General features: G+C 37.6%; 1 protein-coding gene across 2 annotated transcripts; it reads right to left on the reverse strand.

Moving 5' to 3' along the window:
* Nucleotides 1–1,388: 1,388 nt before the first annotated feature.
* LOC122006258 lies at nucleotides 1,389–18,230 on the reverse strand. 2 transcript variants are annotated; one of them, XM_042561689.1, is made up of 4 exons: nucleotides 17,879–18,230; nucleotides 17,559–17,792; nucleotides 2,682–3,908; nucleotides 1,389–2,043 (listed from the first exon to the last, which is right to left on the reverse strand). In XM_042561689.1, exons 1-4 carry the CDS (start codon nucleotides 18,145–18,147, stop codon nucleotides 1,446–1,448), a joined length of 2,328 nt encoding a protein of 775 aa, XP_042417623.1. In that variant the 5' UTR covers nucleotides 18,148–18,230; the 3' UTR covers nucleotides 1,389–1,445. The 2 variants fall into 2 exon arrangements, with proteins under 2 accessions (XP_042417623.1, XP_042417624.1); XM_042561690.1 differs by having other exon boundaries at nucleotides 17,559–17,813; nucleotides 17,879–18,021.
* Between the last annotated feature and the right edge of the window lie 4,733 nt (nucleotides 18,231–22,963).

The raw sequence follows: 22,963 nt of genomic DNA on the forward strand, positions 1-22,963 counted from the left end.
GACGACTTGACTAGGTTTGAAGATTAACACTTGAAAAAGGTTAGTCACTCAATGCACAGAGTACGGAGAACTTCTACTTAAGTCATACTCAAATAATTTTATATCATGCTCATCAATGAAACTACACGATAGGATTAGACTGATTCATTTGGGATTATGACGGACCATTTACACACATAAATCTAGATTACAAATTTTACTTGAAGATAGTGTCTAGCCACTCTGACCCACTAGGACTTTCTCTATTTAGTGTCTGATCTCCCTGATCCATTGGGCAATAATTGGGTCACAATATTCCTAAAAATATATTCACAGTAAAATCATTAACATCTTTTTGGAGGTAAGTTTTTTGGAATCGTATTGATGACTTTCTCGGATCAAAATAAAAATATGAGACTGTCACTGGGTTTACAATATTTCTAAGACAGTGTTCATGCTTTTACTTTTTATTTTATTTTGACTATTAAAACTATCATTTCGAAATTAATTTAATAATTTGCCATAGATAGAATTATAATACAAGACTACTATTATATTAGATTCGTCATGGTCAACAAAATATATTTGTAAAAGATTTAAACGTATTTGGGTAAGCCTGAGGTCTTTACGAATATCAACAGTAATCTGTTAGTAATCTATGGTGTGCCTATATGAAAATACCAAATTTTGGATGTAATGCTATTTTGTTTTCTTTTTTGATTAGTCAGTTCCGTTTGTTAATTATTCAAATGCATAATATTTTATTTTGTATTTTATTTTGTTGTAGATTGGCTCTTAATTTCCTATGAAGAAAAAAAAACTGAAAAAACTCTACTAATCCTAGGAGGGACCAATCGGTCCCATAAAATTTTTTTTATCGATCAACAAGATAAATCAAAAAATATTCATGACAGATAATCTAAAAACCCCAGCCTCCTTTGCTACGAAAACGAAACTTGTGATATATTTTCATCCTATCAGTTCTTTGAAGCAAAGGAAAAGATACATGGAAAAAGTGAAAAATAAAACTTTTAATGTTAAAACATAAATAAAAAAGAGGAACGGAAGAAAAATTGCTATGAAAAAGTTTTACTGCCACCTTAATTCCATCAAAATTTTCCTCCGTAAAAAGAAACATGCAAGTGCCCTTGATTGAAATCTTTAATGGCCGCACTTTTATGGCGACAACTGAGTTAACCATATGAAACATTCATGTCCCGGAATTAGGATTTCTTCACTGCAAATGAGATTTTGAACCAAATATAGAGTTAAAATGATAATCGCCACTCACATTTAATCAAATACTATTCAGTGAATTAAAAATAATTCCCAGCATATTAGTTTGCTAAAGTAAAAAAAAAAAAAATTACGCCGATAATATTGATGGCACTACCCTTTACACAACAGGAAACAAGAATTCGGCTAAATTGATAATATTCCAGATAAATACATAAAATTTTCAAATACTAAGTATGAAGGGCCAACATCCCATTCATATATTGATTCCTTGTTCTTCTATACTTCTCCAGCATTACCTGAAACATTCTACATGCTTCTTCGTAAACAAGAGATCTGCAAAATCTTGATTTAGTCTGAAAGAATTCATCCTTCATTTCTTCATTCCCTTTGATAGATAGTTCAATGAGTTCACTCCGCATTCTTGAAGGATCATCAAAGTCTATTTTTACATCCTCATCTCCTCTCTGAGGCAAATGACGGAGCCACCTCATCCATTCCAAGAAATTGTCATTTGCTTCTTGAACAACTGTTTTCTCAAATGTTTCCATGAAATTGGAGCTAAAGTCGATTATATTAATTATCTTTAAAAAGTTAGCTTTCTGATTTAACCTAAGGGTATCAGCATGATGCTCTACAAATTTGGCAGCAATCAAGCAAGCTTTCCTGAAGATAGAAACATCATCAGCTATAAGCTTGATAGCAACATGCAAAAGAAATACAGAAAAGACTTTTCTTCTCCTGGCTTCCATGCTTGGGATGCAGTCTGATGCTTCTTTCTGCATCTCATGCCAGCAATGGAGAGCAACATGAGCAAAACCTTCCCACCTGGAAAATAGCTAATCAGGATCGTATAGCCTAAATTGATAGTAACTTACAGAACATAGCCAACGAAAGTCCGTCTCCAATTTTTATGAATGTCACAATGCTTTACAATGTCACCCATAATTAAGATTTTTTTTGTTTTTGGAAAACACAACACGTGTATCAGATGTTGTTCAATAGATGAAAAAAAAAACCCATAGCTTCTACAATAATCAAGAAGTGTATCTAACAATTCACTTTCACAAAGAAGGCCTTTAGTTCCCTCTAAGTAAACAGTGCTAATTACCAAATGCAAAAAATTTAAATTTAAATTTAAAAAAAAAAAACAGTACATTGTAGAGTGTCAGAGACACATAATATAAGTTAAGAGAATCCAGAAGTCCTGAATACCTATAACTGATTAAATTGGAAGCATCATCCAATACTTGTATGAAGTCAATAGCTGAAACTTAAACAATTATTTAGCAACCGTAATTTTATCCAGCTAACTAGTAATGCTTAAGTACTAATAGCAACAGAACACAAAAGAATAAAAAAGAAAAAAGAAACTTAGTATGTGAAAAGAAACGACTGTACCCTGCTGGTAGATTAATGTGTTCAATACCATGCATGTAGCAAATCAGCAATAATAAATTACTTACGCAAAAGGTGGCTCAACCTCCATAGAAAGTGTAAGATGCAAGGAAAGGCCAGAACACAATTCTTGCTGAGGTTTATAGGCATCATTTTTTGTATGAGCCTCATGAGGACAACCTCTAGGGATGTATAAAATATCACCCTCGTTGAGAAACATCTGTAAGCCTCCCTCTTTTTCATTCTCTATGCTAGGCAAACTGCTAATAGGTTCATATAACCTGGGTAAAATAGATGTTGGAGAAGATGAAACAAACCAGTACTTTTGACCAAAGAGTTGCCACACAAATACACAATGATCATCATAGTGGAAAGTTAAACCCTGAGATCCTGGTGGTGTGATGTACAAATTTGCCCCCACTGATGGTTGACCAAATAAATCTGCTAACCCTCTAGTAATAGAAGCAATTTCAGCAAACCGAAATTCCATTCCTCGTAATGCAATTGTAAAACCATCTTGAAATGCTTTTTTACATTTGGTTGCATAATCACCTTCACTAAATAATGTGCCTGAACTACTGTCAAAAAAGTGTACTTCTTTCTTTTTGAAGGATTCTGATGATACTTGTTGCGCTTTCACAACCCGAATATCTAATCCATATATGAGTGGGGAACCCAAGGAACTGTTCTCATTTAAGAAACAATTTATGTCTAGTTCATCTGAAGCAAGAGGCTGGCAGGAAACTAGTTTCATCAACACTGAGTCAAGGATATCATTAGTTGATTGATGATTAAAAGAATTGATCAAACATCTAAAAACACCATTTTCTTTTTCCAGATTCTTTATCGCCTCACTTAGTAGAACTGGTGACTTCTCCCAATATTTAGATACAAAAGTAACAAACTCAGAGCCTGCATCACCAAACATGGTTACCCTAATCTTGTCATAATTCCAGGTTGCAAGGTTTTGGTTCATAGAAAGTTTAAAAATAGTTGTAGGGAGACCATTTTTCATTATGTGCCAACATCTTTGTCCATTACCATGTAACAATGGACATCGACTTTTCTTCCAAATTTCTTGCAATAAAGGCAAGCATCTTTTTACTAGCTCACTAGGAATCCTATCCAAGAAATCCTCAGTAGAACTATTTATGAGAGTTACAGCTGCAGCAAGGATTAATGCTACAAAGCTTTCATTCATAGGCCTTCCTTTTGAACATTCAACAGCTTCTTTTCTCATACCTTGATGAACAGCCAATACACGATTAACCTGAACTTCCTGATAAAACAAAGATCTGCTAGAAGTCATTCCAGTGTGCTTATGAGATGACGTTAAAGCAAATGATTTAACATTCAATTCACTCAGTTATCATTACACAGTGAGCACTTGCTGACATGAACAAGATTAGTAGTAATTATAGGATTTGTTGTGCACCAATGAAAAAAAAAAATCCTTGCTAATAATTTGAAAATCAGACTAGACAAGGAGGTTTTACCAGTAACCAATTCCATTTCAGTCCAGCCTCTCAAAAGCTAGTCATGGTCAAAACCTTATTGTGTACATCAATCAGCAACAATACAAATCAAGAGCATCCCAGACCAATTAATTGAACAGGTTAACTATCTTTGACAGTCTGAATCAGTTAAAAAAAGTTGCCCATGCTGGTTCATTGTTAGCATGATGCACTGATTTTCATAAGACCAGGAATCTAGGTGTTGTATGTATACTTTTGGATATTTTATGAGACCAGAGTGTTGGACACATAGTTTTTAGTTCTAAAAAAGTAAAAAGCTACATGATTTGTTGTATTTTATGAGGTTAATTTTAGACCACGCCTGATTAAACACATTTATTTTCTCTTACATTAAATCAGTCAATGTTAGTCCTGTTCGTGAAATCATGTGGTATGTGATTATGTTAAACCATTTTGTTTTGATATGTTTGGCAAAAAGTTTAAGTTAGATTTGTTCGTATGACTTGTATGTGCACAAAGATCATAGAAGAATGGAAAGAGACATACAAGAGACAATAGGATGAGGAGCATCGAGGTAGCAACATTGACGTAGTTAGAAGAAGGTGAACTACAAAAAAAAAGAGTGAAAGACGACATATGAAACAAATCCGGGGCTTAATGCATTTGAAAAACATAAGACTAGACAGGAGATAGCTTCAGTGGCAAAATCAAACTGTGAATATAAGCTCCTATATGAGTTGTGAGTCCAAGTGACTTGTACTTGTTCAGGTAGATTCTTACTTAGGTATAAGACTCGACCAAGAAATAGGAGATTTTGAGTTGTAGTCACTATAGTCGGTTGAAAGTTTATCATAGTCGATTGGAGTGTTGAGTTAACTAAGGAGTCGACTCCGGTTGAATTGCTCGTGCAACTGAGTCGACTATAGTAGATTTCATTCGACTATACGAAAATGAGCCAATTTGATTCTTGATTGAAATTGATAATAAGATCGTTTGAAGATCTTATTTAGCTGAGCCAACTATAATAGATTTCAATCGACTATACAAAATTGAGCCAATTTGATTCTTGATTGAAATTGAAAATAAGACCGTTTGAAGATCTTATCCACTTTAGTTGATTGACAAGACTTGAGTTGACGAGAAGGATTTCAATCGATTGGATTGTCAATAAGTCAACTGAAGACAACAACCAGTAGATAAGGATCCTGTGATTCAAAGTTTCAGTCGACTAGTGGCTTAATGTAGAACAACTAGTACACCTTATCGATCACCATTTGGAGTTAAAAAAAAAGGGTAAGGGGAGTTCAAATGACAACCACAAAGTTATATTTCTCAAGTCATGCTATAGCTCCATAATGCCTTGTTTTATTTTTTATAGTTTTTCATGTTCAGGACTTAAAGTTTGTACCTTTTAAGTTCTTAATCCTTTTATCCACAATTAAGGGTTTTTCTATTTTAATCTTGTGTATAAATGATTTTGTATAAGGCTTCTCCACCTCTAGTTGGGAAAAAATTAGACAACTTTTAAGAGTTCATAAGTCGTGTGGTAGGAACTAATGGTTCTAAACCACGTAAATTATATGTTAGTGTATGGATTTTTCTCATACTATGTTGTATTTGGATTTGCAAGAAAAATCATTTCTATTTTTCAAGTCAAAGTTAATTCGCCCCCCTTCACCATCTGATCATAATCATATAAATCCTAACTAAGTGGTGTCAAGAAAGGGCATCTTTAAAGGATTAACCCCTAGTGAAGCAATGACCAAAATTTGAGGGAGACATCGAAAAATAGAAAAACAAAAGGTATGAAGGTATGTTTAAAATAGATTTTTTATATTGCCTTATCTATGATGTATTAGTTTGAGACTCATAGGAAACGGTGAATTGTTAAAAAACTAAAAGGATGAGTTCCTCGTTAACCAGAAAGCTAAACATCTCTTATGCAAGAGATAAATAGAGTCAGAACTTACATGTGTCAAGGAGGAGAAATTGGTAAATTTGTATGAAAAAAAACACATAAGCAAAAATTGCTAAGCGAGATCTACTAAGTTAAAAATGTTGGATGGAGAATCTTGGCATAAATGCACTCTAAATAAAAGGAACTCATAAATGGCCTAATCAACATCAAAGAAACTTTGTCCAACCAAAAGATTGTTGGTGCAATCATAACCTAAATAGTCAATAGTCGAGTTCAACTTGAATTTTGATGTTTAAACAAATGGTTTAAGTTAACTCTTACATATGTATATGCGATTGACATATGTGTTAAGTTGTGCAGGAACTTAACAAGAGACACATGGAGCTCATGGAGCTCATGACTTGACGAGGTTGAGTGTTGATGATGACTTGGCAAGGTAAGAGTATTGGTGCAATCATGAATGCATGCAACTTCATGTGGTTTTGATGATGGACAACGTTTAAGTTAAGGCAACTTGTGTAGCCTCACATGGTTGTCAAGTATGCAGGAGAAATCAGCTTAACAAAGATGATAAAATCCAAGAAGGTTGGAAATCGAATTCTTAGCAAAAAGAAAGTCTTAGCAGGTCTGGGCGATGAAGTCTAAGAAAGTTGGAGGCCAAATTATTGGCAAAAGAGAAACCATAGCAGATCAGGTGACGAGGTTAGACATTGAAGGGAAGCCCTAGCAGATCAGGCGACCAGATGCTAGGCAATGAAGAGAAGAGAAGAGAAGACTCCAAGTACGAAAATCCAGGAAATAGGTATCTCTAGCATAAGGTATGTTTTGAAAGAAGATAAATGTGGGACGAGAGTGAAAGGAGTTAGGCGTGACTCATTCATTAAAATGAATGACAAATAGTATATGAGTCAACTAATATATATCCATTAATTGACTGTTGTGCAAAGGGTTGAAGAAGTCATAACTCGGATGGTGCAAGGGATGCAGCAACTTGTGCAATCGAATCGATTGGCACAGCTAATCTACAAAATAGTTTGTGGTTTTGATAATTAGTCGATTGCTAGGCATATAATAATTGACCACTAGAGTCAAACCCTGAATTTGCTTTGGTTTTGACATCAGTCAACTACTAAGCACATAGCAATTGACCGATGGAGTCAAAGATTGATAGGCACAATGCAGTTGACTGATAGAGTCAAACAACAAATCCATTTGAGATTTTTGCATTAGTCCATTGAACAGGACAAAAGAGTAGCTTGATACGACCAAACCACGAATCAGTTTGTGATTGAAATTCATGGTTTACTCAGAAACATTTTGAGTTGATTGCTACGTCATTTGGCCTGAATTCAGAGAACACATAAACATTTTGAATCTGTTGGTGCAGCGGAGGCGCAAGTGGGGGGGTGAATTGATTGAAACAATAAAGTATACCCTCCTCGTGCTTTCAACTCAAAAATACAATAGTAAAATAATAATAGATAAATTAACAGAAACGAAAAAGGGACTCGGCTATTTACTTGGTTACAACCAAGAACGTTGTTAATCCAAGGCAGTAAGAAAAAGCGCACTGAAGAATCTCCTTCTCTGAAGGCAGAGAAACCTTTTATACTTTGGAAGCTTAGAACTATTGCTAGGAAAAACTACACGATTGATTGCTTGAGTTGTTGATTATTTCCTAGCTCCAGGGGCCTTTATATAGCTCCTGGAAAGTCTATCCCGAGGGTCCAAGGCACCTCCAACAAGATTCAAGGCGCCTCCAACTCGGTGTAGCGGATAGAACTCTATCCGCTGCGAACGATCAAATTTGACCAGGCTGAAGGCGCCTCAAAGCAAGTCTGAGGCGCCTCAGTTCTTGAGGCGCCTCAGACTGAGGCTTGAGGCGCCTTCAACACGCCTCGGGCAGTCTTCTAAGTTCCGTTTCTTCTTTGCTTTGACTTCCGAGACTCCGTTTGTTTGGATGATTGTGGACAACCGAAATAGGGCTCACCCGAACCCAATTTTTGATCTTCTCCTCGAGCAGCCTTCCTCCCCGACTTAACGTCCCTCGAACGCCGTGCACGTTCTTCTCGCCCACCGGTGTACTCTTCCACAGCTCTCTCGTCCTTCGGACGCACCGAGCCCGTCGGCTCCCTTCCCGTGCCGTCCTTCTCGCTAGCTGCGTCTTCCGCTCGACTTCCTACACTCCTAAGCTCCTGCACACTCAGACACAAGGATCAAACACAAAGCAGGACCTAACGAACTTGGTTGATCACATCAAAACACCACGGGGTCCAACAGAATCGACTGCAGTAGTCAACTGTTCACTCTGAGTCGACTGGTAGATATATAACAGTCGATTAATATGCACTTTTAGGCAAGTATGAATAATGTATATGAAGTCTTAATTCTTGCTCAATAGTCAATTAATGGCCAAATATAGCATGCAGTCAACAGATATATTAGTCAACTTCTGTAAATTTGTGAAGCAACCCTGCTCGGTTAAAGATCATATAAATGTTACTGAAGGCTTCATTTTGAAATAGAGAATTCCAAGAATGTTTGTCCAAAAAGCAAGGAGAGACCATTTTTCAAAGAGATTTTTTTTCTTGTTCTCCTCTTTATTGTCCCTGTTCTCAAGATTGATGTTGTAAAAGAATAATGTTGTAAGTGGTTTCTCCACCTCTAGAAGATGCTCAGCAAGGAGAAAGATTAGTGGTGGTATCGCTAGAAGTCTAGGCCTTGAATTAGTAAACCAAGTAAATATTTGTGTCTCTATGATGTGATATGTTCATTTTTGTTGTGCACTCGACAATAGAAAAGAAGCTATTCACCCACCCACCCCCGCTCTAGCAATGTTACAATCCTACAAAGGCAACATGCTCGATGGTTTAAAGGTCCAATAGAGTTCAAAGAAGATTGTACGAAACATCGAAGGAGAGGATGAGAAGGGTTGTGATGGTGTTGAAGTATCTTATGAAACTTGACTTTGTGCAATCAAGTTGGTTAACTCAATAGCTCGAAGTTAGTTGAAGATCAGAGAATGATCATATGAGACATCCAAGGGATCATAGGACGAGGAGCATTGAAGCACAATGTTAATAGTAGTTGAGGAAAAGGAGAACTATGTAGGTAAATTGTGAAGGATGATAAATGGAGCAAACCGAGAGATTGGTGCATCCAAGGGACGAGTAACCTAGTGGGAGACAGTCTTGGTGGTTGAGTCAAGCTACGAAAGGTAAATTATTGTGTAAGCTATGAGAGTTGAGAGACTAGTACTTTTGTAAGAGGGTAGATCTCAAATTAGGAGAAAACTTAATTATTAGAATGATTGTAATCAAGGCTCTAGTCGACTACAAAGTACTACAAGGGTGTTCCCAATCAACTAATGAGATGAGTCAACTAAAGAGTCATCTCAGACTTAGTCACAAATAGAATATTTTTGTCCGAAGCATAATTAATTCAGCCGGCGAATGATTGAGTTTAGTTGAGTAATGTTGGAATCAAGAGCTGAGTAAACTCAAGAGTCATCTCAAGCTCGATTACTTGCAAGCACAATGTTTCTATTAGGAGCCTATTGGAATGGGCAGCCGACTAACTGAGTTTAGTCGACTAATGATGGAATCTAGTCCATTGATGACTCGGAAAAAGAGTAGTCATTGATCTGATAAAGATGAGTTGTAACAGCCACATAACCTAGGGTCTACAGGAAATCAATCACTTATGGTGGAAGTTAGTCAACTAGGGTAGCTATTAGCATACTCCAGGCAATCAAGTGATGGTAGCTCCAATTGACTAATTAGCAACAAAACAAGAGAACAGTAAGTGAAATTAAAGGAAGTTGAAGGTTATAAAAGTAGAACTTCTCCAAAAGGAGAGTTTAAGGCTAGAGAAATATAGATTGTCTCATCTTTTTTAACTTGTTTCTATTAGCTTCATCTTCTAGTTGTTAATACCCCGAGTGGTTTGATCATGGTTTTAATGTTTGGGCAAAAGGTTTAAGTTAAACCTTGTCTTATAATATGTTGTGTATATCTAAGTGTACAAGGACTAGGAGTACACATGAACACCTAATGACTAAGAGAAGGGTGGTATGGAACACCGAGGAACTGAAAGGAGTATCGGAGACAACCACACTTTGAGCAAAAGGCGCAAACATGTGAGAAAGATAATACGAAAAGGAAGCGGGCAGGCTCAATACGTCCAAGGAACAAGAAACTTAGCATAAGAGTATACTGATGGCGCGAGAAGGAACTATGGGAGTAAGCTAAAAAGACTCAATGCATCCTAGGGATGAATGGTAGCTAAGAGAAGGCAAACTACGTAGGAGAAGCATGAAGGATGGCATGTGGAGCGACATAAGGGCTCATGCATATAAGGGATGAGTAACCTAGCTAGAGACGACCTTGGTGGTGAATTCAAGCTACATAAGGTAAGCTCTTGTGTGAGGAATTGAAAGACTAGTAACTTTTGGAGAGGGTAGATCTTAACTTAGGCATCATTAGGAAAATTGTAGACAATACTCCAACCGACTACATAGTACTATAGGGTGTTCCCAGCCAATTTGTGAGCTAAGTCGACAAGGAATCGACTTTGGGTTGCTAGCTCACTTGACCTTGTTATTGCTCAGAGCCTAGTCGACTAATTGAGTTCAATTGACCGATATTGGAATCGAGTCGACCAATGAGCTGAGTTAACTATGACTCAAGCTTGGTGGCTCGCGACTAAAATGTTTATGTTCTGATTAAGTTTAATCAATTGATGATTCACGAAGACAACAAAAAGTAGACGTTAATCTCACAAAACTGTTAGTAGCCGTTAATCTCACAAAACTGAGTTGTAACGATCGAATGACCAAAGCCTTTCTATAAACCTCGAGATATGTGCATTAGAAGATCTTTCATTTACTATAGAATTGTATGAGTAACATAATACAAAAACCTCGAGATATGTACACTAAAGATCTTTCTTTTACTATAGAACTGCACAAGTCAATTAATGCAGAATTTTGGAAGAAAAAGAGATTAGAACAAGAATGTCACTTATAGCAAATAAAGAGAAAAGAAGTCCTTGCCTCTCTAAGCCTTTAGAATTTTCATGATCATTTTCAGCGAATAGCCACGAAGAAGCATACATGGTAAGACAGGTAAGTAAAGCTTTTCATAATTTGAATCTCAGTAGAACAACGTGAAAAAGTTCTTGAGGAGAAAAAGGAATAAGGGAAAAGTCTAATGCTTCAACTGCCAAAAAGGACACATATGAGGTCATTGTTCAAAATTGATGAAAGCAAATTCATCAAAAATTGAAAGGAACAAAAAAAAATTATTAAAGGTAGCATGGGAGGTCACGTCATTAGAGGAGAAGAAAGAGCCAAAGCAAAAGAATTTCCTTGCTCTCACTATACAAGATGATAGAATTATGTCTATCTCATCCGTACTATGGTGCAGTGGCAGGGCAGGGCATCCAGGCTGTCACCCAAGCTCCCGCGATTCGATCACCAGCTATGGCGAATTTGTAGGAATTTTTCCTCCAAATGGGGCACGCAACCAAAGGATGTTGGGCTTCTTGGCTGCCCGCCGCAAGTTCTTCCCAATTTACCCTAGTGGCTAGTGGAAAAATTACGTGGGTCGGGCCAGTCACCCCTCGAGCTAGCTAAGTTTATCGATTTTTTTTTTCAAGCCAAGGGATCGCAAAATTTCTTTACTTGAACAACTTGGTAAGGTTAGCAATCTTTTAGTTGTGCAATTATTAGATGCAATTTATTCACTAACTATATCTTGAAAAAATTGAACAAAGAAATGTCCATTTTGAAAAATCTTGTTGATATTTTGAAGAATAATGTTTTTCTTGCGAGAAGGATTTCAAAATCAACTTCAAAATGAAATTAATAGTTTAAGAAAAATCCTTGAGCAGTTTACCATTTGTTCCAAATCATTCAATATGATTATTGGGAGTCAAAAGTTAAATTATTACAAAATGACTTAGGCCATAAAGAGACGGTCAAAAAAAAAAAAAGAATGCCAATGTAACATTGCTTAGGGTCAAAATGAAGTTAAAACATAAAGCAAAAAATGGATTCTAAAAGGATTTTTAGTAAATCCAATTGGCCCTAAGCTTTATTGGTTGCCCAAATCTTTCATTAATTTCTAGACCTTTCTTGAAAAGCTAACCATAGGGAAAATTTGATCAATATTTTCATATAGTGGTTAGCACATATTCTTTATGTGCTTATTCACTTACTCTTTATATCTCATTAAAAACTTAAGAATTACCTTGTTTTTTTATTGAGAAATCTAGAAACCCAAGTAAGATGTTTAGTATTTTGGTTCATAATTCTTGTTACAATGTATCAAATGAGCCAATATCATCAAGACGCAAACTAATCTTTTTGGCTAATCATGAGAAAGGCAAATATATTGACAAGTATATATTTGGCTCATAAATCAAGATTAGAAATTTTGAATACAAAAATAATTTATCTGGTCATATTTTGAATTACAAAATTGAACTTCTCAATGATTAGTCTATTTTGGAAACTTTATATCAATTAGCAAAATATAATAATTTTCTTAAAGAAAATTTTTCCTTTGTTAGATTTCTATGATACATATGTGTTAATTTTAAATTTTTTTAGAAATTCCTATGGTTTTTTTGAAAAGTTTTCAAAGAATTAATCTACTTTCACGTACTAGTCGATTGTTCCAAATAGTGAGTGTTGTCAAGTACCAATAGTTAATTGTTCTAAATAATGAGAGTGAGTTGATTGAAGTTTAACTAAACAGTTGGAAATAAAATATTAATCTATATTTTAGACTTCCTTGGACATGTTAGGATCTCTCTACTAAATTTTCATATTTAGATCAATTACATATCTTCTATCATGATTTATCACTATTTTTAATGTGCAACAAAAGGGAGGAAAAAGGTAAGGTTTAAGCTAAGCTTATGCCCTTATTCTATAAATCCCAAACCCAATGAAAGCTTAGGTGCAGGGGAGTCTATTTTAGATTCACCAATTTTATAATTTTTTTCTAACTTTATAAACGAATTATTAAACATAAAAAAAAAATCGTTAGTGGAGTCATGCTCTAAGTGCTCATGTCCAATCATATTGTTTTGACATGTTTGGCAAAGAGTTTAAGTTAGCTTTATTCATATAAACTTGTGTGTGCATGAAGAAGTGTACAAGAGCTTGGTCGGATCGATAGCTCAAGCGCAACTGTAGATCGAAGAAGAATGGAATGCGACATTTGCAAGACTACAAGAAGAGGAGCATCGAGATGGCGGCGATGACGACAAGCAAAAGGAGGTGAACTAGATATAAAAAGAGTGAAGGATGACATGCGAAACGAGTTTAAGGCTCGATACATCTAAGGGACTTAAGACCTAAAGGGATACATCTAAGGGACTTAAGACCTAAAGGGAGATGGCGTCGATGGTAAAGTCACACGGTGAATATAAGCTTCATATGAGTTGTGAAAGTCATGACGTGTACTTTGGAACTTTAGAGTTCAATTAATTTCTTATTAAGGCGTACAACTCAACATGTTTCCGTGTTGTAGTCAATCAAGTCAACTGGAATCTTAACTCAACAAGGAATTGACTCAGGCTAAATTGTTCATAAACAAGAATGTATTTATTAGTGACTAGGTCAACTTGTCAGCTAACTTGTGACTTAAATGAAATAACTTTCATTAATGCAAAGTAAGAAGGGAGTCTTGGCACAATGATAAAGTTGTTATTGTGTGACTTAGAAGTCACATGTTCGAATCTCGAAAACAACTTCTTATAAAGCAGGGTACAATAAACCCTTCCCCGAGACCCTGCATTGGTCATTTAGAGGGTTATAAAAATGTTAGTGCGATAAGTTTTGATGTCCAGCAAAGGGTTTGTTGGGAACGAAGGATGTTCACATATCTCCACAATGGCATGATATTGTCCACTTTGGACCTAGGCCCTCATAACTTTGCTCTTAGACTCTACCCAAAAGGTCTTATGCCAATGGAGATATCCTACACCTTTTAAAACCCATGATCTTTACAAAATCCTTCCGATGTGGGACTTTGATTGAATCTCAACAATCCTCCCCTCAAATCAAGGACCACCATTACTCTCATGGTCCGACCCCCCGAACATCCAGTCATCCTGACCTATTCTGGGCTTCCCCGCAAGCATCTGGATCTGGTCACTCTTGACCTGCTTTGGGCCTCCCCGCGAGCATCCGGTCACCTTGACCTATTTCGGGCCAACCCGCAAGCATCCGCGTTCGGTCACTCTTGACCTGCTTCGGGCCTCCCCGTAAGCATCTGATCACTCTGACCTGCTTCGGGCCTCCCTGTTCCGGGCCTCCCCGTGAACACCCGATCACCTTGACCTGCTCTGGGCCTTCCTACAAATATCCGGTCAACCTAACCTACTTCGGGCCTCCTCGTGAACACTTGGTCAATTTGACCTGCTCCGAGCCTACCCTCAACTTTGTTCAAGGTCACCCCACATGGCATATGGTCTGGACCATGGCTCTGATATCATTTATTGGGACCAAGGATGTTCACATATCTCCACAATGGCATGATATTGTCCACTTTGAGCCTAGGCCCTCATGGCTTTGTTCTTGGGCTCTACCCAAAAGGTCTCATACCAATAGAAATATCCTACATCCTTTTTAAACTCATGATCTTTACCAAATTCTTCCAATGTGAGACTTTGATTGAATCTCAACAGGATTAAGTTAGAATATGTATTTAATGAATTGTGAGAGTGTATGCACACAATGATAAAAAGTCTCGACAGATCAAGGTTGAGCATGAGCAAGTCAGATAAAGAATGAGCGGTGTTTGGCATGAGGAAGTCCCCACCGATCGAGGATGATTGAATGTCTAGAAAGATGAAGTCCTACCAAGTTAAGGTTCATTAAACACTTAGCAAGACAAACAAGACCAAAAAAAAAAAAAGGTCATAAAGAAGGATATTCTCCGGTGACTTAGCAGATTTCATTTTTGCAACGATGAGTGTGAGTGCACATGTAAAATTGGGAAATCAAGGGCTAAATTAGGCTCAGATGAAAGCCTTAGAAATGACTTGTTCAATACTTCAATCATCTTTGTCAACTGGTAGTTGAATCGCTTAGCAGAAAATTAAGACTTTCAGTTTACCAATGTGCTACGATTATTAACTAATACTATGTGTCGATCAACTAAGAAGTCAACTGATGAACTAGTCGACTAAGCTAGAGGAACAAAAGTTTACTATTTTCATCGTTTCTATTAAACAGTCAACTTATGGTTCACAATTGAGTCAACTAAAGGGTGACAAATTTAGTACAGTGGGGCAGGGATCAATTCAGTACATGCCCTCGGAAAAAAACTCCTCCCACCTTTAGCCACTTGGCGGTCGGCTATAAGTTGACCCCGTGATTTACCTCCCTTCACATAACTTGAGGAGGGACTATGAGGGGCGCTTAGGGTGGGGTGAATGTAGGGATGCAAATGAACCAAACGGTTCGCGAGCTATTCGGAGCTCGATTCGGTAAAAAGCTCGTTCGAGTTCGTTCGTTTATCTTATCGAGCCGAGCTCGAGCTCGAGCTCGATTTCGAGCTCGACAGTTTTATCGAGCCGAGCTCGAACTTAAGGATATTCGGCTTGTGAGCTCGCGAATATGTTCGTTTATAAGCTCGCGAGCCAAAAAAAAACGAGCCTTAAAACGAGCCTTAAACCGAGCCAAAAAACGAGCTCTAAAATGAGCCAAAAAAACAAGCTCTAAAACGAGCCTTAAAATGAGCTTTAAAATGAGTCAAAAAACGAGCTCTTAAACGAGCCAAAAACGAGCCCGAAAACGAGCCCGAGCTCACTTAACAAGTTAGGCTCGTTAACTTTGATAATCGAGTTAATAACGAGTCGAGCTCGAACTGTTCGCAAACTTGATAATTCTAAAACGAGCCAAGCTAGAGCCTTGTGATAAAAGCTTGATTCGAGCTCGAGCCGAGCCCGAGCCCGAACATAACTTAAACGAGCCGAGCTCGAGCCTAATACTATTCGGCTCGGTTCGGCTCGTTTACATCCCTAGGTGAACGTAATCACCTTTTGCTATAATTGAGTCAACTAGAATTACTACAGTTAGTCATGGTAATAGAAATAATTATTCTGTTAAGGTAGTTAACTAATGGCTTCTTGAGTTAACTATTGGATGGTTAATCAATTATAACATAACATTTATTACTTATAATGGTTGTTTCCAAAAGCTAATATAGATAATGGTCGTTGATCTGACCAAGTACGCTACAACTATCAGATGACATAAGAGCTACAATGTTGCAATCGACTAATGGTGGAATCCAATCAGCTCATATAGTTTTTGGTAGACACAGGCTAAAACAATTGAGAAACCATATGTAGTTGACTGATTGGTAATAGAATAGCTGGATATCAAATGAAAATTGAGGAGACTGTGGACATTTGAAGTGTGGCAAAATAGAGATTGGTTAGATTTTATTGAATCTTCCCTTGTACTCTTTGGTCTTCCTCTTACTCTTCTTCTTCTATTGTTCATGTAATAATTTTTTCCACCTCCGGAAGTTATGTTTGAAGTAGAAAAGTAATGGGCTTTCAGCGAGTGACTCACTGACTAATCATAAGTTGTGAAGCAAGAACAAAGGCTCCAAACCTCATTATATGCCTTATTAGCAATTATTTAAATTTGCAGTTGTAAGTACAATTCCTATTCACCGCCACTAGCTCATTCAACCATCGTTTACGTTGGCACCAACAATACTGTAAATGAGTGTGGGATGATTTGAAACATAAAGTTTGAGGGGAAAATTTTGAATGTAGGTAAAGTTCTATGGAAAAGAAACATATATTCATTAAAGCTGGTTTGATTGTAAATGGTGAATAGGCTGATGTGAAACATGGAGTTTGAGGGGAAAACTAAAATGTAGGTGGTGGGGAGAGGGAAGGCTTGCACAGTTTGTGTAAAGAAAGGAAAAGAAAAAAGTTCATGTCATTTCTTACATGCTAGGAATAACCAGACGTTCCTGAACTTGTTATACAATATGGATGAGGTGGATGTTACTAGAAGTGAACTCATATTTTGGATTTCTTTGCATACTTAATTTATAGAGTATGTTGTGTGGGATGGGTAGATGCTATCCAATGTCAATTATTTTGCTTTTTGTGTTTTCACTTTGCACGTAATATTAGATGATTTGAATGGGGTTCATGTATAGTCCATTCATTCAAATGAATATAATTTATCATTTGCTAAAAAGGTCACAAGGAAGCAAAACAAAGTGATATTATCCATCCATTAATAACACTAGGATTCCATATATTCTGTTGCGGATGACAAACAAACATATGTTTGCTGGTTTCAATAGGACTTCTTAATGTTGTTGTTTCCATCTACTATTGTGTTTGAATATGTCTACAAAACATTTTAACATATTTCTCTAAATAACTAACTGAAAAAGATATAATGAAACCAACTAAATTTGTTCAAGAATTAAATAGAACCAATTTCTAGGAAAAAAGATCATGAATGATTCACAAAGATTGTTCTTCGAGAAAGGAAAACTCACAATAATCTCTCCACTGAGAGGGCTTTACAAAGCTGCTCTCTACCGGCCTGGGAAATGGACAAGTCCAATATAGCATTACAGACTGTCTTGGCCACCTGACGCCTTCCGTTACCCAAGGCAAGTATTAATCCTTTCGCGATTTCACCATTCAAAGCTAATACCTCGTTCATCTCTATAGAGTAGAGGGCCGCGCTTCTGACAACATCTGCACTCAATCTGACCACTGACGGCCACCTGAATCACCCACGTAACTAGCTGAAAGAACGATTTTAATGGGTGCACTGATATGAGTAGCGTTGTTGAGAAGGTAAGAAAATAACCTAGAAGTGAGGAGTAGAGGAAGAAGGGCGATGAGGCCGTCGGGAAGCAGAGACTTCGGGGTAGTACAAGAAGATGGGCGAGTCGAGATGAGGGCAAGACGTGAGCGGAGGAAGCGCCGGAGGACGGACCGGGAATGCTGGTTTGGGCTGGTTCTGGAGGACGCAGCGGCGAGGAGGAGAGGGAAGACGTTGCGATCGAAGGAGGCGACATCGAGAGGAGGTGAAGAAGAGTCTCTCCTTCGTTTGTGGCGGCTGCGGGTTTCGTCCATCGTTTGCTTCTCGCTTTCTGCCTTCTCTCTCGGGGTGGTGCGCCTGCCAGGCTAATGCCTGTTTAGACGAGAGCAGATCTCCTTGGACCAATTTTTTATGGTCCAGGGGACGTGGACAACTCATATTTAGGATCGGATAGTGATGTAATTAATTATGATCTTTTCTTAGATTCATCATCCCATCAAAATATTTTTGTTTCTATTTTTTATCCCTCGAAATTGAGTGGAAGCAAACAAGTGAGAAGTGTATCATCTCAAAATCTCCCATGCTTTTTTCCTTAGACTCTTCATCAAAGCACTCTGCCTATAACACAGAGTAAGCTTCCCTAAATCAAAGTCAATTCAGTCATCGCCACCTCCTCTTTTACTTCCCTCTTACCCAGTGGCGAAGGCAAGGGGGCGGGAACGGGGGTGTGCGGAAGCATCCCCTTGTTCTCGAAAATTTCACTAGTATACTTCATCTGCTCTCTGTTCACCCCCCCCCCTACCTTAGTTCCAGGCTTCTAGCGCTCCACTTGCAAGTTATAGTCTAAGGTAGGACTGTAAATAAACCAAGCGTTCGTGAACAAGCTTGGTGTTCGGCTTGGTAAGAGTTTGTTTATGTTCGTTCAATATACATAAGATTAATTAAACAAACAAACTTGAACAGTTCGTTAAGTTAAACAAATAAGCTTGAACACATATGTATTCAGCTTGTTAACGTTCGTAAACAATGTTTGTGAACAACGTTCATGAACAATGTTTACGAAATATATTCATTAATAAAACTCTTTTCAATATGCTTAATAATTAATCAAACAACTAAAAGTTTCAAATAATCAAACAAACTTGAATTGAGAGCTTGATAATATCTAAACGAACTAAGCACAAACCAAACTCAAGTCAATCTTGAATTGAGAGTTTGATAACATCTAAATGAACAAAGCTCAAGCCAAGCTTCAAACAAGCTCAAGCTCATAAAAAATAAACCAAGCCAAGCTTGAACACTCATTTCAAAAACTTAGTTCATTTTAAGCTCGGCTCGGCTCGGCTTGGTTACCTTATCAAACAAGCTTGAACACCTCAAAGCTCAGCTCGACTTGACTTGTTTACAGCCCTAGTCCGAGGGGCGAGGAGGAAGACGAGCTTGAGCAATTGAGTAGACTGTAGAGTCACAGAGGAGATGTCACACCCCGAGGATATACTTGTTCATCAATCGGACGATATCCCTTAGTGACAATATAATAAGTAACCGATATCAAATCAATTCGAGCTAACATAAAATACCAATGTAATATAATAATACCAAGTCACAAATGACAATGTGAGTATATATGCATGAACGTGTGAATACACTAACTAAACAAGATAAAAGTTATACTCAAACACTTGATACGACATGAAAACTGTAAATACAAGTAGCAGATGATAACTAGGGATGGCAATTTCATTCGAATCAATGGAGGATCTGATATCCAACCCGAATGGATGAGGGTATGGAGGGGCTATCAATACCCGATACCCGACCCGAATATCCGATTAAATAATATATATATACATATATTAAAGAAAATTCTCTTTTTTCAAAATTAACTTACTATTTTTATTGATATTAGGAGACTATATAGATGTTTAATCTATTTTTAAAATTATATATATTTTTTAATTGGATGTTAATTTTAATATATTTTTATTGAATGATAATAGTCGGATAGAAAAAAAAATTATAATTATAAAAGATATCCGATTCTTTAATGGGTATAGGTATACCCATCGGAGATCTTATACCCGATGGGTATGGGTACGGAGGATATAGAATCCGACTCGAACCCGACCCATTGTCATCCCTAATGATAACTTAAACAACTCAACCAGGTATAACCAATAAATCGAGAGTATATATAGTACATCAAAATCCTGCACAAACAAATACACAACCAGTATATATTAAGCAACTAACAAGTCTTGACTAGTGCAACAACATGCTATCATGAATGGATCTCATGGTGGTAAGGGTATATGAATAGTCATTGTCCGCGGGAGAACACACTAACACGGATAGTCCTATGGGTGAACAAGATGAAGTAGCTATCTAGTTCCTCCACCACTAACTGTGGAAGAATGTTCTATCATAGATGGTCTCATTGTTGGTGTAGGAAGCATCCGACGATCGAACCTGTGTTTTGATTATGTCAAAGGGTCCAAAGTTAAGTTGTTTTGTTATCTAATGTATTTGAATAAGTTTACAGGAAAGTCCTAAGTGTACTTAGACAAAAGTGCTAGCTGCAATTAGGCATGTGGAAAACCCTAGGGAGTGGTAATCCTAGGTCCTAGGGGGTGGTAACCCTAGGTGAGGAAAAGTCCTAGCTGTGGTTAGACAAAGGGAAAACTCTAGGGGGTGGTAACCCTAGGTCCTAGGGGGTCATAACTCTAGGTGGAAAGTCCTGGTGTCGCGAACCAGGTAAAAGACTGTACGAGTCGTGAAGCGAACATCCAGCAGAAAGTCTTGAAGCATCGGGCACTGAGCAAAAGTCCAGTTGATCTGAATGATCAACTGCAATAGGTAAACTCTCCTGAGTGGAGTAGGTGAGGACGCATTCCCCGGTGAGGGAACAATAAGAGTCGGTTCGACCTAGGGTTTCTGGTCGAAAATTCGAAGTCAGAACTGGACAGTCCGGAGACTGTCAAATACTTATGTTTGACTTATTTTGTTGTGCTAAACTCTGTCTTACAGGATATGGTTTGTATTTTGGACTAACTCATCTTGCAGAGGGTGAAAAAGAAACAAAACCCTCGGATGAACAGTCTTGAGGTGCCCTCCATAGAGCTTGAAGGTGCCAAAGGTCATTGGTTGAAGACCTCTGTGCAGCAGGGCAAAGGGCGCCCTCATGGAGCTTGAGGGTGCCCTGGATACAGGTGGAGGGTGCCTCCATGCAGTTGGAGGCACCCTCAGGAGGATAAGCCGTGAAGAAGTCAAGGCTTATCGACGCTGCATTTTTGGCGGGGTTGAGGACGCCCTCTATGGTGTTGGAGGTGCCCTCCACAGGCTATAAAAGGCAGTCTCGAGCAGCAACTTGAAACAACAATGAAATTGCAATATGTCTTCTCTGTGATGCTCAAAAGATGATCCAGAAAAGTTATAGCAAGACTCCGACGACCAGGAGCTTCAAACTTCTTATTTCCTATTGTCAGTATATACTTTATTACTGCTTTAATTGTATATCAAACTATAATATTCCCATGCTTATAGTGATTACCCAAAGTAAATGCTCAACAAGCATGAGCCTTGGAGTATGAGTCGCCCCAGACTCCGAACCAAGTAAAACCCCTTGGTGTTCATGTGTTTGTTTTAATTATTTTCATTGCATTTTACTTTGAGTTTTTTGAAACGAAAGTGAAAGTCACGAGCCCTATTCAACCCCCCCCCCCCACCTCTAGCGCTTACGATCCAACACTCGTGAGTAGTCAGGGTAAGTAATAGTCACTATCTGCAGGAGAACACTCTACCACAAATTGTCTCGTAGGCAGACAGAATAAGTAACCAAGCACTACCTGCGAGAGAACTCTCTACCACAGATGGTGTTATAGGCAAACAGGATGTATAAGTGTACAAGCCAAAAATGATAAGTAAGCAGTGGCAATCACCTCCAAGTGTAAACTCTACTAGCTACACCATAGTTTAATCTCTCTAACAAATAGTCATCAGCCCAAACAACAAGCAATGGGTCAAGTAGGATGCTCAACTATCTAGCTATGATCTGCGTGTGATAGCTCAATAGCACTATTTGCTCAAATGGGCAGTTTAAATGCATAGATATACAATAAATGGCAAGTCAAACGACATATGCCGAAGTATCACAACAATAAGTACAATAATAACAATCTCAACCAAGGGAAACTATAGTCGTCTAATCATAATATCTCATCTAATATAATACTCTGTAACTACACCTTAGTGTAATCTCACTAGCGTATAGACATGAGCCTAAGTAACAAATAAATGTCTAGTAGGATACTCGATACCCTATACTATGGTATGATCTTATTAAAATATAGGTATGAACCTACAAAATCAATAAGATCTAGTAGGATATTCGATATCCTACCCTACGGTATTACTACATAAAGGCACAAGTATAAATAGGATGGATATTAATGAGACTGCATGAATATCAAATAGATCAAATTAAGCACAAACAACTAAGTATCAAATTAAGCACAAACAAAACTTAACATTTTTACTCCAAGTTCAACCGATGTGTTCTTCAGAAGTTAAACCATATTACAGAAGATGATTAAACATTTATTTCAAAGATTGGCTTCCAGGTTAAACATGGCGAGGCACTAGACCTTCTTGGGTATGAGATCATCCACCACTTCCTAGACAAAGTCTTTCAAAGAAATTCAATGTTGAAACTTCTTACAGCAACCTTCGGTTTAACTAAAGAGACCTCAATAAAAGCACAAGATCGAAACACAAAATCGATAACACAAAACCGATAACCTAAAATTGATAGCCTCTTATGTTGGTATTTCAGGATCCATTCAAAGAATATGAACTAATTATGAAGCGGAAACTAATAATTAGTTATACTTTTCTTTGAAGAAGTAATAACCTCTTGATCTTCTATTGTATTCCTCTCCTCCTCTTGGACGTCGTGTGAGTGACGATCTACCAAGATGAAATCCACCCAAACCTTCTTCTTCCTTCCAAGCTTTCGACCACCAAAGGGATATCACAACTAGAGAACCTCCTTTCTCTTCTTCTTCACCTCCAAGTATCCGACCACCAATAGAACTCCAAGCTTGATGCCGCCGGCCACAAAAAGAAGAAGAA

The sequence above is a fragment of the Zingiber officinale genome, chromosome 7B (genome assembly GCF_018446385.1).
Source record: "Zingiber officinale cultivar Zhangliang chromosome 7B, Zo_v1.1, whole genome shotgun sequence".
Classification (NCBI taxonomy): Eukaryota; Viridiplantae; Streptophyta; class Magnoliopsida; order Zingiberales; family Zingiberaceae; genus Zingiber; species Zingiber officinale.